Source organism: the organism of the source record quoted next, unplaced genomic scaffold (assembly GCF_019419815.1).
Source record: "Pyrus x bretschneideri cultivar Hongxiangsu unplaced genomic scaffold, Pyrus_bretschneideri_v1 Contig48, whole genome shotgun sequence".
Taxonomy (NCBI): Eukaryota; Viridiplantae; Streptophyta; class Magnoliopsida; order Rosales; family Rosaceae; genus Pyrus; species Pyrus x bretschneideri.
The window spans coordinates 448,642-467,325 of NW_025999785.1; the positions used below are offsets into that span (position 1 = coordinate 448,642).

General features: G+C 38.8%; 2 protein-coding genes across 5 annotated transcripts in view; one reads left to right on the plus strand and one right to left on the minus strand.

Annotated features, from left to right (window-relative positions):
* The window catches only part of LOC103934947 (putative disease resistance protein At1g50180), a 29,972-nt gene extending 18,657 nt beyond the window's left edge, over positions 1-11,315 (plus strand). The window contains exon 3 of the mRNA XM_048568481.1: positions 11,181-11,315. The gene's annotated coding sequence lies outside the window, so the exon portion shown is untranslated. The remainder of the gene's footprint in view (positions 1-11,180) is intronic.
* LOC103968139 (receptor-like protein kinase FERONIA) lies at positions 7,169-17,188 on the minus strand. 4 transcript variants are annotated; one of them, XM_048568493.1, is made up of 2 exons: positions 16,646-17,188; positions 7,169-7,933 (listed from the first exon to the last, which is right to left on the minus strand). In XM_048568493.1, exons 1-2 carry the CDS (start codon positions 17,025-17,027, stop codon positions 7,230-7,232), a joined length of 1,086 nt encoding a protein of 361 aa, XP_048424450.1. In that variant the 5' UTR covers positions 17,028-17,188; the 3' UTR covers positions 7,169-7,229. The 4 variants fall into 4 exon arrangements, with proteins under 4 accessions (XP_048424450.1, XP_048424451.1, XP_048424449.1 ...); XM_048568494.1 differs by lacking the exon at positions 7,169-7,933 and adding an exon at positions 11,091-11,742 and having other exon boundaries at positions 16,646-17,170; XM_048568492.1 differs by lacking the exon at positions 7,169-7,933 and adding an exon at positions 11,091-11,801 and having other exon boundaries at positions 16,579-17,163.
* Between the last annotated feature and the right edge of the window lie 1,496 nt (positions 17,189-18,684).

The window sequence follows — 18,684 nt, forward strand, 5'->3', positions numbered from 1 at the left end:
TCTCCAAAGGTCCTCTAAAAAATTACACCGACAAATAACTCGGTTCTTCCGGCAATCTCTCGGAGTGGTTCAATGCATGAAACAACAACTCCCGCCTAATGAGAGAGGAAGTTACAACAAGCAATGATCCCGGACAAGGTCACAGCGAGCGATGGATTTGTATGAACAGAGTCGGAGAAAGAAGTCGCACCAAAAAGAAGGATGCTTCTAGCAAAGGAAAAAATAAAAACCAACCCGGTTGTAGCCGTCGTCTTGGAGTTAAGAAGAAGATAGGTTGCTAACGATAAAGAAGCAGGGGAAGCAAAGTCCTATTTGAACTTGGAAAGCTTAATTCAAAAAGAAAAGAGAGAACAAAACTTGCTGACAACTTCATTGGGAAACTCACTCACATGGCAACCTTAGGAAAGATGGGCCTACTTTTGTTCCTGCTATTTTGACCAAGTGATTACAAATTCTACAAGAGTAAGAAATAATTCTCCAAACAAAGTTCCTAGATTTCCAATGGATGCTGCTCACGCAACAAAGTTCCTAATTTTATAGGGAATGTTGCTCCATGTGAGATTGAAGAAAGAAAAAAACAACAATTTTTTATTCACGTGAACTTTATAAATTTTGAACTCCGTGCATAAAAATTGGGCCTATGGCAACGACATCAATTCCATGGAGGACGTAAATCACTTTAGATGCTATGGATGCAAACTATTTCGAGGCATGAAGCCATATCAAAAACCAATGGCATGAAGACGCGTCAAATTTTATATGGCACAAAGTTACTTCAAATGCCACGAAGCCGTATCGAATATCAAATGGCACGAAGCCACGACAAGTCTCAAATGGTTCAGCTCCAATGGCTCAAAACCTCGCCCGCATGAGTTGAAATTGCACAAGGCATCAAATCCTAGCAAATATATTACGAACTACGCAAGTTTGATTTCGTTTAGGATACGTGGGCAGTCTGATATCAAATTTTAGATACAATCGTGAAATCGAAACAAATCTTTAGTTTATAAACTAAATTCATTCTAAACTTTGTCCGAATCGTTCGATTAAACCAAGGACCAAATTCTTTTTCATATTTTTTTAGTGGATTATTCATTCCCTAAAAAATTTTCCAAATATTATTTAAAGAACTACGAGCGGCTTGATCTCTCAACGAGGGTATGTAGGCAATTCAAGCCTTTCGCTTAAATGCAGCCACAAAATCAAATAAAAACACCAACCCGCGAAATTCATATTTTTCATGTTAGAATCAAAAGGTATTCTGTTCTTTAAGTGAAGGGTTGTAATTAATAAACGCATAGTCTATAATGGATCGAACTCAAATTAATAAAAATCTGCTTCGAAAAAAGAACAAGGGTGAAATTGTGTCGAGTGAATTATTTGTTTACGGTCTTAGTACAAATTTTGCTCAACACTAATGAAACATGTCACCAAATCATGATCGAGAGATCCAAAACGAAGTTTCGTGGAAGCTCACCACAAGTAATTTTATCCCATGATGCTAGTGTCTTCCATGCATAGAAGAAACACGAGATGGACAGTGCAAGTAGTACTAAACCCCATTATTAATGGATTGACTTACGTTTAGTTGAATATGAAGGGTTTTTGATAAATTTAAAAGATGAATTAGTTAATTGTTACTAAAATACTTGCGGTTGTATTCGTGCTGTTGTTAACGCGGAGTAATTTTTCGGTGTACCCGGTACACCAAAAAAATTTGGTGTACCCTCACTCATAATGGTGAGGGTGCACCAAAAAAATTTGGTGCACCCTCACTTTTTGTACACCAAAAAAATTCTAATGAGTGAGGGTACACCTAAAAATTTTCCGTTAACGCGGGCCTCTGTAATGACCGGGTCCCATTTTTACTATGTCATCATTGTGAAACGACTGTTTGACTGAGGACTAGATCACCATTAGATGGAGGAGGCCTTTTGGCAAGTGATATACCACATGGTGCTAGGCAGAGTGCTCTGCATGCCTAGCACTCTGGAGGATCTTGATGGTCTCGGTCAAACACTGTTGTTTGGTGGTCTAAGTAGAGCACTATGGTCTGGTGGTCTCGGTAGAGTACCCTTGTCTGATGGTCTAAGTAGAGTACCATAATCTTGCAATCTAAGTAGAGTACAAAATACAAACCCAATTGAATAAGTAAACCAAATCAAATAAGTAAACCTAATTCCTTGACGAAAAGGAAACCTACTTAAATAAATTAAAGCGGAAACTAGATATCAATCCTTGGAAAAGATTATCTTTAGACTAAAACCTTAACTAAGATAAAAATTTAATTATAGTCATTTGACTTATGTCCACGTCAGCATTTATATTTAATGTCAGACTTAATTTCTTTTATGCAATTTTTTTCTTTCTATATTATCCTTGAGTGAATTGTAATGACTCATATTTAATTTATTTATAACTTATCATTTTATATTTCTTCTTCTTATACATGTAATATTGCATGATTTAATTTTACCATTTTTTCCAGTGTTGATGATTTATTTTTACCTTCTCATATATCTAATCTACTGATATTTTCTTTTTGATGCTAATGTATCAATACTTCTGTACCTATATGTACGTATGTACTGACATTTCCGCCCGATACTTTTGTACCGATGCTAACGTATCAATATGACACGCCTTGATCCCGATATTCCCAAATACCAGGATGGGCACATGTTGGCCGACACCTGAGGGTGACAAAGCCATTTAAACATGCCTATAAAGAAAATATGTAATTAGACAGAAATATAACAATCCATAACTGTGTTCAAAGCATACCACTAATCCAGAATAATGTGAGAGAATTATTACAAAAAAGGTACGAACCGTGGAATGGGACCTACATAGAGGAGGCTCGAAGATGCCTAAGCGGAAGAGCCCTGACGCCGGGATTGTGTGCCTCGACTCTAACTCCTTAGGATGCACAAAACAGAAAATGTGAGTGGACCAAAGTTTATAATAATACTAATAATAGGAAAATCATTTTATTTCTGAACATACTAATCCCTGTTTTGAAAACTCATATAAACTACATATAGGTTTTTCTGAAAACTCTACATGTCATGCAAATGTTCATAAAATCAGTACGTATAAAACCGTGCTCAGAAATGAATATCACCACCGAAGGCAAATCCGTAAATCTCATCAATACTGTACTATCTAGGGGTATCATAGTCACCTGAAGGCAGTACCTATCCATCACCCGAAGGTAAAGCTGTACGACACTAGGTTACGCCAGTGAGAAAACCATGGTCCATCACCTGAAGGTGAAGCTATATGACTCCGGGTTACGCGGGAGAAGATGATGAAGAAATATCTCCAATTGTAAAATTACCAAAATACCCTTGTCGTTTCAAGTCCCGTAAAATCTTTGTTATAGTTTCGAATTACATCCCGCTTACTCCCATGCGTCTGTAGCGACGAGTACTACAAGGACATGCTAAGAAAACAGATCTTATGTGACATGACAAGGCGGTTAACAAAAGTCAACATTTTTGTCTCGAAGGGCATTTTCATAAATTCACACATTAGAATTATAAAAACTGTAATAATTGGAGACGGTTCGTTACACAATACTTTCGTACCAATACTTTTGTACCTATGTGTATGTATGTACTGGCATTTCCATACCGATATTTCCATAGATAAAAAGGAGTTGATATACTATTTCTTTTGTGATATATATATATATATATATATATATATTACGGGTTATTATTTAATTTTTTTAACATATTGATTTTTCTATCATTGACTTCTTAAGGTGATTGACTTAAATTACTATAGACTTAATTTGTTTGTCAGCAAGTATAAATTAGTATAATTTACCTTAGTTTGAATAGTTTATTAACGGAATATATTTAAGCCTTAATTATAGAATAGGTTGACAATTTAAATGGCAAAGTTTGTAAATATGGCAGGTAATAGAGGTATTTTATAATATGATGTGGCGTTGAATATTAAATTAGGGGCTTAAATAAGATTTTAAAACCGATTCAGGTTATGATCTAAAAATTATCTTATTGAGACCCTAAAATCTAAATGCCCCTAAATTAAACCTTGTCCACAGGACAAGAAAATCTAGTACCAATACTTTTGCACCTATCATTCTCTTTTGTCTGTTTGTTTTGGGACATATATGATGAATATCAATTTGGAATGGAATCAATCTGTTTGCACGAGTACTCATGAATTGATATTGTCTGGGCAAGTATGCTTAATGACCAAGCGGTTCTAATATTAAACTAATGGAATTTGGATGCCATTGTTTGTATTTATGATACATATAATTAAATGCATTGGTCTGTTTTAAATTATTATTAAAAAAAAAAAAAAAAAAAAAAGACAATTGGATTATACAAGTATCCATAATGATGACTTTAAAATTAGTAGTGTAATTCATATCCCCAGTTTTGGTTAGACTACATATATGTATTGGGGGCGTTGCCGTATATATGAATGGTGGAGTTTGCAATCTTTGGATTCGATAAACGTCAATCTTTGCAGTGCATAACCGAAAACATGTGAAGGCTCTTGTATTTATACCTTGTATGGAATGATATAAATTGTTTTGGTGAAGCCTTGTTGGCAAGAATGCATTCTATTTCGCTGTGATAGTGGAACTCATCGATTGGCAAGATTTGGTCTGGAATTTTAGTTTCTCGTTTGCTTCTGCTACTCTTAATGAAAATTTGCTAATTAAATTGGTATGTATCCTTTAATTCATATCTGATGCGATCTCAATGTTCATAAGATATTAATTTTGAAATTTTGACAAATTATGGGTTTTTCCATTGATTGGAATTGTTTGAGATTTTGAAGCGTCAATTAGTGTTTTTGCAATTGATTTTTGGACTAGATTGAATTATGATACATGTCGATCTTGTTAAAGAATTATTATATGTAAATCATATTGTTGAAAAGTTGAGATCTTGATTATCTCGTTTTAATCGAGATAACTTGTGCTTATGTCCAAACATTATCAATTTTTAGTTGATCTTGCTCGATGGATATTGAACTAGTTAGGATCAAATTGAAAACAAAAATATTGTGCTTGCTATTCTGATTTTGATCGTTGTTGAAACTAGGGATTTTGGGTTTATGTGAGATAAGTTTTTCCGAATGGATTGTGACTATCTTTTGATACATAGACTGTTTGCATAATAGTTTAGGTGTATATGACTAAACTAAGATTATGCAATTGGTGAGGAATCGGGAACCAATTGGTTCATATCTCCGGTTTCTTTATCGGCTGTGCAGTACATTCTGCTTATGCTTAAGTGGGAGAATCATATGTTCGAATGTAAGCATAAGGCAAAGAGTTAGGCCGGCCATTATAATTCATTTGGTTGAATTATTTATGTTACTTAATTTGTTTAAGTAATGAGAAGGATCCTATTATGTCGGTTAGCATTCAAAAGGAAACGAATTTGGTTTCCATATGGATTCTGATTAGTCATTCATTGTATTGGAATGATTTTTTTTTTAGTTAATATAGTTGCTATACCACATCTTTTACTTAACTTGGTTGTGTTAAGTATAGGCTAGATAAGTGGGAGCAAATTGGTTTGGTTTTGCTATATTGGTTCGCATAATTACAAAGTGCAAATTAAGTATGTTGTGACTTTTGAGTTAATTCTATGATGTAGCTGAAAAGATTCTTAAGTTCAATACTTTAAAATACATAGGTAAGTTGTATGTGAGGTTAAGCTTTTGTTATCCAAAAGATTTGGTGGCTATATGAGTGGGAGTAGACGTCTTGCTTTACTTTTGAGCTTAGATACATTGCTATGAACATGAACTGGACATTGTGATTTGTAAAGTAAATCTGTATTTTGTGTTGTAGAGGCAATTATAAATTCATTGTTTTGGTTTATGTAAGCTGGTTGTGTCTATGTACTAGTGTGTTGATGAATGACTTATGTGATCACCTTTATATTGAATTTGAGATGATTATTCACTATTATGAATCATACTCAAGTGGGAGAATGTTAGAGTATGAGTGTGATTCATACGGTTTGGTAATAATCCTTGTTGTCTCAGATTGCTATAGAGAAGTCTTAATATGTTTATGAGAGTTAATTCGACTTTGGTTTGGATTGAAACTCTATGTTGATAAGCTTAGGAATAGAACTCGTACAAGGATTTTGTCTTGTATTCCTTGTAGGGTTGTAATAGGGCAATCTATGGTTAGTATAAAAACATAAGCCACTGCTCTCACAAAGCATACGCTCAATATTGAACTAAGACCTATTGTTAGTTTGAGTACTTTTGGTTTTGCAAGAGAGGAGAAGGTGCACTGTTTGAAGTCTGATTTGGCTTCTTCTTCTACTATTTTTACAGGTTAGTTTGTCATTATGTTTATCGAATTGTAATTTTAATACTTGTATAAATTTGTGGTTCATGAGCTTAATCTCTTAACTTGTAATTTTTGATAAGTTTAGTCTTACAAGCTCCACATTCACATCAAAATATTTCCAGTCACGCACGCCATATTGGACCATCACCACCTTCCCAACAAGAGGAGAGAAACTTGCCAATAATTACCTACTGAATGAGACTTTTTTCATCTTCTTTTTTTCCAGTCACGCACGCCATATTGGACCATCACCACCTTCCCAACAAGAGGAGAGAAACTTGCCAATAATTACCTACTGAATGAGACTTTTTTTCTTCTTCTTTTTTTGCGTAAATTAACCTTTGTAATGCTGTAATTTTGAGGATCAGGAAGTAGCTAGCAAGCACAAAGCATGGAGAAGTTTGTGGTATCATTTGTTGTTGAAAGACTTGGGGACCTGCTGATTGAGAAAGCCACCTTGTTACATGGGGTCAAGCAAAACGTTGAGCAGATCCCCGTCGAACCAAGGCGGATGCAATGCTTCTTGAAAGATGCCGATAAGAGGCAAGACGAAGATGATAGCCTTCGAAATTGGGTTTCCGAGATTTGATAAGTTGCTTATGATGCCGAGGATGTCATTGGGTCTTTTACCACCACAAGTGCAACACCAATTTCCAATCCGCTAAAAAGGAACGCTTGTTTTTTCAACCGAGCTTCAAACCTAAATGAAATTGGGTCTGAGATTGAGGCCATCAAAGCTAGAATCTCTGACCTTTAATTTGCATAGAGGGGAATTAAACCAAAGAATCGGTAGTGTTCCTCGGATAGATATAACCAAAGTTTAATTCTTTCAAGAGTAATATTATTGCATATCACAATATTTCTTCTAAGTTATTACTTCCCTGTTAGGATCAACTCTAGCAATACCATCAGCATAACATGCCGGATCAGTAAATAAATCCCACGGCCACTTCCGCAAATACATATGGGGTAAATTTTCGTTGATCTCAGAAAATGATATATCTTGGTAGGAATAGTCCTCCATGTCATGGGCAGGAGGAGAAGCAAGAGAACTGCTTGCAGTTGTCCCCAACTCATTGAGCTGCTTGACGGCGTCAGCCCTCTCCTGCAACTCCAGTGCGCCCTCAAGTTCCACCTGCACTTCACCCATCGTGGGCCGTTCAGCTCCTGTAGGGCGCACACATCTCTCGGCGATGTTCATAAATTTTCTCAAACAATCTGGAGCTACTTTTCCCACCAGAAATGGATCAATCATAGCAGGGAAAGTCTCACCCCTTTCCACACATTCAGGTATCTCTCTTGAACCAGATTTGGCACACAACACTTCAAATAACACCATTCCAAATGAAAAGACATCAGATTTTTCGGTAAGTTGCCCGGACAATGCATACTCTGGATCAAGATACCCGAATGTACCAGACACCCGCGAGTTTAATTTGATTAATGCATTTGATAAGGCAGGAGGACCCATCTTGGACAACCCGAAGTCAGAAAGCTTGGGCACCAAGTTTTGGTCCAATAGAACGTTGGAGCATTTCACGTCTCGATGGATGACAGCATGCTTAACCCCTGCGTGGAGGTAGTGTATTACGCTCGCCACCCCAATACAAATTTTCAGCCTTTGCTTCCAAGTCAAGGGAAAGGGATCTTTATTTTTAATATTGGAAGGATCAAAGAGGTAATCAAAGAGTTCACCGTTGGGCATGTAGTCGTAGACAATCATACACTCTCCATTTTCTTGGCAGAATCCGATGAGAGAGATGAGGTTGGGGTGGCGCGGCTGGCACAGTAGCTGTACGTCCGCCCTGAACTCACGCATTCCTTGTTCTGAACCTCTGGAAATGCGCTTGATTGCAACGTCTTTCCTGTCCTCATCCCCATCGACCTTAATACGCCCTTTGTATACTGGGCCAAAGCCAATGCCGCCAATGTATATGCTCTCGTCGAAACATTGAGTTGCTGCACTGATCTCGGCATATGTAAACCGACGGCATAGTTCTTCTGGAAACGCCCAATCTTTTTGTTTCTTCTTCCGAAGAGAGAAGAAATGCGAGACAGACTGCCCCATCACACATCGAAGCATGGACTCACAAAGTGGTCCTCCTCATCCTATAATATATAGATATTTGAGGAGAGGATCCAAAATCATTAACCAGCTGCTGCATGGAAAGTTTCTTCTTCGAATATTTGCTGCAAATGGCTGGCAGTTTGGTGCCCTACCATTCCCAGATGAACTTGCTTCCAAACAAATGGGTTTATAAAATAAAGCGTCGTGCAGATGTTTCCATAGAACGTCATAAGGCAAGGTTCGTAGCCAATGGCTTCAACACTGAGACTTTTAGCCCAGTTGTCAAACATAGTACTATTCGGATGGTTCTCAGTCTTGCCCTTGTCTGGTGGTCTAAGTGGAGCACTCTTGTTTGATGGTCTAAGTAGAGCATCATGGTCTGGCGGTCTAAGTAGAGTACAATCTTAGAGTTGTCAAATACAATTTCAATTTTTTTTTTTCTTTTTTATGAGAAGGTATTTATGGAAAACTGACCAACCTCAAATTTCAAAATGAAATTGTAATTCAAGAAGAAGAGTTATTCTAATAAAAAAGAGGGGAAACTTGATATAAGTCCAATTTTTTGAGCCAATAGTAGGAATAGTCCAGTTTATTAAAATAAGTCCAATTTGTTATATTTAATTAATATCCTCATTGAAATATGGGGGTGGCTTTTTGGCTTTCTACCAGTCGTTGGGTAGGTTGAATGTTGAGTCTAAATTTCAAGCTCGAATTCAATATTCAGCGCTATCTATCTGCTTTGACAAAGCCATTTGCGGTGGTCTGTCTGCATTGCTTGCGTTCCAATCCAACTTGAAGGTTGGTCAGTTTCATTGAAATTTGAGGCTGCCGAGATTGTACTCTAATTAAAAGTTATTGTGATCTACTTAGACCGCCAGAAGAAAAGTTATTCTAATCCTCTGAGAAAACTGACCAAATGAAAACTCGGCAGTTGGATTGGGACCACTATTTTTGGAACCAGGATCCTCACCGGATCCATTCCCTAGGGATCATGCAATCGTGTCTGTTTATTGTATATCGTGCGACCAGTTTTCATTATGTACTATTTATATTTGAATTTTAAATTTTAAATTTTAAATGATTTATAACCGCACGATATACGATGAACGGACACGATTGCGTAATCCTTAGGATCCCTAGGGAATGGATCCGGCGAGGATCCTGGTTCCTATTTTTGTATCCCCCAGAATAAAGGGTTGAATTGAAATGAATAAGCCACTATTTTTTTTTAGGGGCTTTTAGATCCAGGTCCAAAAACGTAGAGTGTTTTTAGGAGTGAGTCCAGTTATCTAATTATATGTTTTTATTTCTTTTATACTCATTTTATATTTTCTAAAAATATTAAAAATCAATTAAAATCTTCTAATATTATGCATTTTCCAACTCCAAAAGAATATATTTAATATCTTGTAACAAAACTAAAATAAATTTATCTGCAAAACATTCTACCCTAACTCAAGTAACAAATATATGAATGTATATAATATACCTACACGTGAGATATGAAACCTAATTAAAGGGTAGAAAAAACATAACATACCTACAAGTAAGACACATTAATCTGTGACAGGTTGATTATAAAAAAAGAATCTGTCATATAGGTAGATAAATATAATTAACCTGTAATATAGGTCGATTACAAAAATTAAAAATAAAATCTATAAATGGGGTTTAAAGTAGGAGGAAGAACGAGAAATAACAAAAAGATAAATAAAAAGAAATAAGCAAAGAGATAATTGGGAAGAAATTTGATTTTTATAATAGATCTTATCATTGAACAGATAACTATTGATAATTAAATAATTAAATATAACAAATTGGACTTATTTTAATAAACTGGACTATTCCTACTATTGGCTCAAAAAATTGGACTTATATCAAGTTTCCCCTTAAATTAATCAATGCTGATTAAGTGAAATGCTAATCAATTATACAAGAAATACAAGACAAACTAGACTTGTACCGAAAAATCAACACTATTTTAATCAAGATCAGCTGACCCGGTAAACAAAACAAAAAGGAGTAATATCCATTGGTATAATTGAAATACATCAATGTTGAATTGTCATGATTCTAATTTTGTACGAGGGTTATTGTCCCAGCAGTGCAAAAAATTATGCTCTATGTATACAAGTAGATATACCAATGTTGAATTGCATGCATTAATTTTCTACTGAAAATTTGCAGCAGGATTGGAACTAATGCTACAGAAAACGGAGTTAGGAAACCAGAGAAGCTATATTTCTTCGGTGACCAAAAGAAGCTGAAAATAACTCTTTCGATCAGCATAGTTGCATATATTTTCTCTGCTGATGGTTGTGATTCTCTAATGATGTACTGAAGGGGCATTTGTTTAGTTCGAGTCTCGACCGTTGACTTTGGTTGTCAATGTATTTTTGAAATACTTGGTATAATTGATTATGGCAACAGAGCCTTGATGGTAACCATTGTCAAAATCCATTCAAAACATTTTCATGGCTGAGACTGGAAACCAAGAATAGTGAGATTTATGAGTTTAAGCACAAGTATTTTTGACATTGTTCTCGCTCTAGCTCTCAACGAAGCTGGTAGTTTATTCTTCCAGCATGATTTTTTCTTTACCTTCACAATATTTCTTCTATGTTATTGCTTTCCTTTTAGGATCAATGCTAGCAATGCTATCAACAGAAGCTGCCTCATCAGTACTAAATGAATCTCACTAATATACAGAAAGTTTCATTGATCTCAGAAAATGATATATTTTCGTAGGTATAGTCCTCCATGTCATAGGCAGGAAGAGGAGGAGCAAGAGAAGTGCTTGCACTTGTCCCCAACTCCTTGAGCTGCTTGACGGCGTCTGCGCTTTCCTGCAACTCCAGTGCGCACTCAAGTTCCACCTGCACTTCACCCATCGTGGGCCGTTCAGCTCCTGTCCGACGCAGGCATCTCACGGTGATGTTCATAAATTTTTTCAAACAATCCGGAGCTACTTTTCCCTTCAGAAATGGATCAATCAGATCCGGGAAGATCGCACCGCTGCCGGGGCGTTCATTTGACAATATTAGAATAGATTTGGCACACAACACTTCTAATAACACCACTCCAAACGAGTAGACATCAGATTTTTCGGTAACGTTGCCGGAATCTAAATACTCTGGATCAACATAGCCAAATGTACCGGTGAGGTTCGAGTTCATTTTGATTAATGCATTTGACAAGGCAGGAGGACCCATCTTGGACAAACCGAAGCTGGAAAGCTTGGGCACCAAGTTTTGGTCCAATAGAACGTTAAAGCATTTCACGTCTCGATGGATGACAGCATGCTTAACCCCTGCGTGGAGGTAGTGTACTGAACGCGCCACCCCAATACAAATTTTCAGCTTTTGCTTCTGTTAAAGAAGATATCTTGGATTAGTATAGTGAATCTTGTAAATCTGTACTTAGCCTTTACTTACCTGATAAGGTTTGACTTCCTTGTTTCTAGGCATTAGTTTAGGATTAGGGTTGTGTCTTTCGTATATATATTGTAACCCTAGCCTTCGGCATGATTATGAAAAGCATTCTGCAATATCACGTTTTCTTATATGGTATCAAGAGCCAACGATCTAGCAAAACCTCGACAGATATTAAACCCTAGCAACCATAGCCATGGGTGAAAAACCAGAACAGTCAACCTCCTCAGGCATGACTTTGCATCAGAAGTGGGAACACCCTAATCATCCACTTTATCTTCATCACTCGGATCAGCCTGGCGCCATTCTTGTACCGCAGCCACTCGTGGAAGACAACTATGGCACATGGGCGCAATCCATGACCATGGCCTTGATGGTTAAAAACAAGTTAGGGCTGGTTGATGGAACAATCGCGAAGCCAACTGATGCACAGGTTGAAGAGTTACAGCAATGGAACCGGTGCAATAATCTGGTGAAAACATGGTTGCTCGGTTCCATGTCAAAAGAAATCTCAGGAAGTGTCATACACTGCAAGGATGCGCGGCAGATGTGGCTTGACCTGCAAGAAAGGTTTTCTCATGTGAACATAGTTCAACTGTTTCACATAGAAAACGAAATCCATAATTGTGTGCAAAGCAACATGACGGTGAGTTCTTACTTCACAAAACTCAAGAGTCTTTGGGATGAACGTGACACCCTATGTTCAATCCCGACATGCCATTGTGAAGCAAGGAACGAGATAACATCATATGTTGAGACTCAGAAAACAATGAAATTCCTTATGGGCTTACGTGACTCATATGCTACAGTTCGTAGCAACACCCTCTTGCTGGATCCATTGCCAACTGTTAACAAAGCATATGCACTTGTTCTTCGTCATGAGAAACAAGTTGAAGTATCAAACGGAAAGGGCAGCACCGTGCAGCCTGAAGCTGCTGTGTTTGCAGTGAGGGGCGCTGGTCGAGAACCCGAGACAGAAGATGGTAGTCAGCGATGCGCCAAATGCAACAAGACCAATCATAGCACCAAGAATTGTCGTGCTCATCTCAAGTGCACGTTTTGCGGTTGGAAAGGACACACTTTTGACCCTTGCCGCAAAAGAAAAGCAGCGGCTGAGACTGAACAAAATCGCCCTTTCAAGGGCAACCAAGTCACGGGTCGTGACAAGAAGGATGCAATGCCCAATTTTCCTTTTTCTCCAGAGGACTGCAAGCAGATTCTTCAGCTTTTGAACAAAAGCAAATCCTCATTTGCTAATCAAGTGGGTAACTCTTCGAATCATGAAGAACTCTCAGGTAAAGCTTTTTCTTTCATGCGTAATGGAAGGCAAGTTATTTGGATTTTGGACAGTGGGGCCACCGACCACATCGTATGCAGTCCTGAGTTTCTCACGTCCTCAAAACGTGTTGAAAATCATAATGTTGAATTACCAAATGGTTCCCTTGCTAATGTAACCCATGTCGGCCAAGTGGTTTTCTCTCCCAACTTTATCCTTGACAATGTTTTATGCGTACCATTGTTTAGGCTAAACCTCATATCTATTAGCAAGTTAGCTTACGATTCCCTTTACATCACCATTTTTCTCAAACAATCTTGTGTCATACAGGACCTACGTTCGGGGAAGATGATTGGGACGGGAATTGAACGGGAGGGACTCTACCATCTCGACCCACCAAGGAAGGGATCCTGCAACACCACCACCACTATGAGTTCTCCTTTTTGGCACCAACGCCTTGGGCATCCATCACCTAAAGTGTCCTCGTTACTTCCCTTTATGCACAATAAGTCATGTGATTCCAATACATGTTTAATTTGCCCATTGGCTAAACAAACCAGATTGTCTTTTCCCTTGAGTTCTATATCTACTCGTTCATGTTTTGAATTAATACATATTGACATTTGGGGGGGTTATCAAGTTCCTTCCCTCTCAGGTGCCAAATATTTTCTTACCATTGTTGATGATTACACACGGTGCACCTGGGTTTATTTGATGAAACAAAAATCTGACACACAAGATATTCTTGTTCAATTTATACACATGGTTGAGAATCAATTCAATACAACAGTTAAGGTGATTCGAAGTGATAACGGTCCCGAGTTCAAACTTGTCACCTTTTATCAACTCAAAGGGATCCTGCATCAAACCAGTTGTGTCAACACACCACAACAAAATGGTGTTGCTGAACGCAAACACCGTCACCTGTTAAATGTTGCTCGAGCCCTCCTTTTTCAAGCCAACCTTCCTAAACATTTTTGGGGGGATGCTATTCTCACTTCGGCCTATCTTATCAATCGTACACCCACACCACTTCTCCAAGGGCAAACACCATACCACAAGTTGTTTCACAAGGCACCTCATTACATGCATTTACGTGTCTTTGGATGCTTATGTTTTGCATCCACCCATGCACAAAAACCCTCTAAATTTGATCCCCGTGCACGACGGTGCATTTTTGTTGGGTATCCTTATGGCCAGAAGGGTTACCGCTTGTTTGACCTTACACTTAACAAGTTTTTTGTGTCACGGGATGTCCTCTTTTTCGAAGACCATTTTCCCTACAACTTACCCCACCCTTCCGCTGCTTCCCCTCCCACTCCTCCTTCCCTTCCCGTAGCACCCTACTCGCCATCCTTTGATCCAGTCCCTATATTTCCCATAGAACCTCCCATCGCTTCCCCCCCTGACATCGCTCTCCCTGTTGAGCCTACTTCCCCTTCCTTACTTTCTTCACCCCCATCCTCTCCGTCTTCCTCTCCTGCTGCACCACCGCCACCCCGGCGTGGCACACGTCCTACCAAACCATCTTCTTTCTTGCAGGATTTCCATGTTGAGACCTCTCTCCCGTCCCGACTTGCTCCTTCCTCGAATATGGTTCAGGTATCAGGTACTGCTCACCCTCTGTCTCATTACTTATCTTACAATCGCCTCTCCCCTATGCATAAGCATTTTGTTACTAACGTCACCACCATTCGAGAACCCACCACCTTCCTGCAGGCTGTCCAACATCCACAATGGCGTGATGCCATGCACCACGAACTTGCTGCTCTTCAGGAAAACCATACTTGGTCCCTTGTTCCACTTCCTCATCACAAAAAGCCGATTGGCTGCAAATGGGTGTACAAGGTTAAGCTTAAACCTGATGGGACCATCGAGCGTTACAAAGCTCGGTTGGTTGCCAAGGGCTATAGTCAAATCGAAGGGGTCGACTATCGTGAAACCTTTGCTCCAGTTGCCAAGTTAACCACTGTCCGTGTACTCCTTAGTGTTGCTGCTGTGCGTCATTGGTATTTACATCAACTCGATGTCAACAACGCCTTCTTGCATGGCGATCTGGATGAGGAAGTGTACATGAATTTACCTCCTGGCTTTGGACGAAAGGGGGAGACTCGTGTTTGCAAGCTACACAAATCCTTATATGGTTTAAAACAAGCCTCAAGACAATGGTTCATTAAACTTTCCACTGCTCTCAAGGCTGCTGGATTTCATCAATCGTGTTCTGACTATTCATTGTTCGTCCGAAGTCAGCACGGTAACTTCATTGCTTTATTGGTATATGTTGATGATGTAATTTTAGCAGGAAATAATCTACAAGAAATTGAAGCCACGAAGCAGTCCCTTTCACAACAATTCAAATTAAAGGATTTGGGACAACTCAAGTATTTCTTGGGGTTAGAGGTTGCACGATCTACAAATGGCATCACCTTATGTCAACGCAAATATGCATTGGATATCTTAGATGATGCGGGATTTTTGGGTGCCAAACCTTCACGGTTTCCTGTAGAATCAAATGTTTCTCTTACACAGATGGAAGGAGAACTTCTTATTGATGCTTCATCATATAGAAGACTTGTGGGTAGGTTGATCTACCTAACCATAACCAGGCCGGACTTAGCTTATGCTGTGCACATGTTAAGCCAGTTTATGGACAAGCCTAGACAACCACACCTTGAGGCAGCACACAAAGTTCTCAGATACATCAAGAGTTCACCGGGACAAGGTATATTGCTGCCATCCAAGGGATCCTTGCAGTTAAGTGCATTCTGTGACGCTGATTGGGCCAGGTGCAAGGACACAAGAAGATCAATAACAGGTTATTACATTCAACTGGGTCAAGCACCGATATCCTGGAAAACAAAGAAGCAAACTACTGTCTCTCGTTCCAGTGCTGAAGCCGAGTACCGTTCCATGGCAGCCACATGTTGTGAGATCACGTGGTTAAAGAACATTTTGAGAGATTTAAAGGTGAGTCATTCACAACCAGTCATGTTATTCTGTGATAACCAAGCAGCCATATACATTGCTTCAAACCCGGTATTTCATGAAAGGACAAAGCACATAGAGATTGATTGTCATTTGGTAAGAGAGAAGATTCAAGAAGGAATGATTCGTACGGCATACATACGAACAAGTGAGCAACCAGCAGACATCTTCACCAAACCGTTGAATTCTACACAGTTTGAAACATTGCTCAGCAAGTTGGGTGTTATTAACATACACTCCAACTTGAGGGGGAGTGTTAAAGAAGATATCTTGGATTAGTATAGTGAATCTTGTAAATCTGTACTTAGCCTTTACTTACCTGATAAGGTTTGACTTCCTTGTTTCTAGGCATTAGTTTAGGATTAGGGTTGTGTCTTTCGTATATATATTGTAACCCTAGCCTTCGGCATGATTATGAAAAGCATTCTGCAATATCACGTTTTCTTATAGCTTCCAAGTCAAGGGAAAAGGATCTTTATTTTTAGTATTGGAAGGATCAAGGAGGTAATCAGAGAGGGTACCGTTGGGCATGTAGTCGTAGACAGTGATACGCTCTCCATTTTCTTGGCAGAATCCGATGAGAGAGATGAGGTTGGGGTGGCGCAGCTGGCACAGTAGCTGTACCTCCGCCCTGAACTCACGCATTCGTCGTTCTGAACCTCCGGAAATGCGCTGGATTGCAACGTCTTTCCTGTCCTCATCCCCATCGACCTTAATACGCCCTTTGTATACTGTGCCGAAGGCACTTTTACCAATACATAAGGTTTGGTCGAAACATTGAGTTGCTGCACTGATCTCAGCAAGTGTAAAACGACGGCATAATTCTTCTGGAAACGCCCAATCTTTTTGTTTCTTCTTCCGAAAAGAGAAGAAACGAGAGACAGACTGCGCAGTAAGCCCCATCACTCCGCATCTAAGACATGGACTGACAAAACGATCCTCCTCATCCTCTCAATATTATGTAGATTCGACAAAGAGGGTCCAAAATTATTAACCAGATCCACCTGCTGGCGGCTGGTTTTTTCTTTGAAATTAATGGCACCGTCAAGACTCAAAAGTCCTCCAAAGACCAACTGAATTTTTTTACGATACGATTTTTTCAGATAAATCCAAACAGAGTATCCTACAAAATAATTGAAGGGCTGTGTGGATATTATATGATGATATGACATCCCCACATTCACGTCAAGACATTTCCAGTAACGCACGCCAGATTGGCCCACTCACCACCTTTCCAACAAGAGGAGAGAAACTTTCAAGCTATCGTCTTATGACGAGAGGGACATACACAAACATGTTAAAGTCCCACATCGGTGGGTGCAAAAGAAACCAAGGGGTTTAATTAAGATTATTCTACTCTAACTAATACCGAGGTCTTTTGTGATAAAACTCCACATCTGACGGATTAGGCAGGTGGTAAAGCTGGGGACAGTATCGGTGTCGCTTGAGTGGGGCATGTCCAACGATTCAAAAATCCAACATGGTATCAGAGCCCATGGTTCGGGCCTGTGCAAGCTAAAGACTTGTCACCAGGAAGGGCTTGAAAATAAGCTTGGAATCTTAACATAGAGCCGGCCTCTAAGTTCCTAAAAAGGCACTTCCTGAAAAAGATTAAAAACAAGTTTAGACTCCATGAGAGCCGACCTCTGAGTTTCAATTACTAGGGGGAGTGTTGAAGTCCCACATTGGTGGGTGCAAAAGAAACCAAGGAGTTTAAATAAGATTAGCCCTCTAACTAATACCGAGGCCTTTTGTGATAAAACCCCACATCTAACGGATTGAGCAGGTGGTAAAGTTGAGAACAATATCAATGTCGCTAGAGTGAGGTGGGCCTGACGATTCAAAAATCCAACAAAACAAACAAAAACTCGAGATATATATATCTAAGAAGTAAGAATCTTCCAATAATTGCATACTAAATGAGATTTGGAAGAAATCTATAAAGAAAATATGTAATTAGACAGAAATATAACAATCCATAATTATGTTCAGAGCATACCACTAATCCAAAATAATGTGAGAGTATTATTATAAAAAAGGTACGAACCGTGGAATGGGACCTACACAGATGAGGCTCAAAGATGCCTAAGCGGAAGTGTCATGACGCCGGGATATGTGCCTTTACTCTAACTCCTAAGGAGGCGCAAAACAGAAAATGTGAGTGGACCAAATTTTATAATAATACGAATAATAGGAAAATCATTTTATTTCTGAACATACTAACCTTTGTTTTGAAAACTCATATAAACTACATATTGATTTTTCCGAAAACTCTACATGCCATGCAAACGTTCATAAAATTAGTACGTATAAAACCGTGCTTAGAAATGAATATCACCACCGAAGGCAAATCCGTAAATCTCATCAATATTGTACTATCCAGGGTATCATAGTCACCTGAAAACAGTACATATCGATCACCCGAAGGTAAAGCTATACGACACTGGGTTACGCCAGTGAAAAAACCATGGTCCATCACCCGAAGGTAAAGCTGTATGACTCCGGATTACACCGGAGAAGATGATGGAGAAATATCTCCAATTGTAAAATTACCAAAATA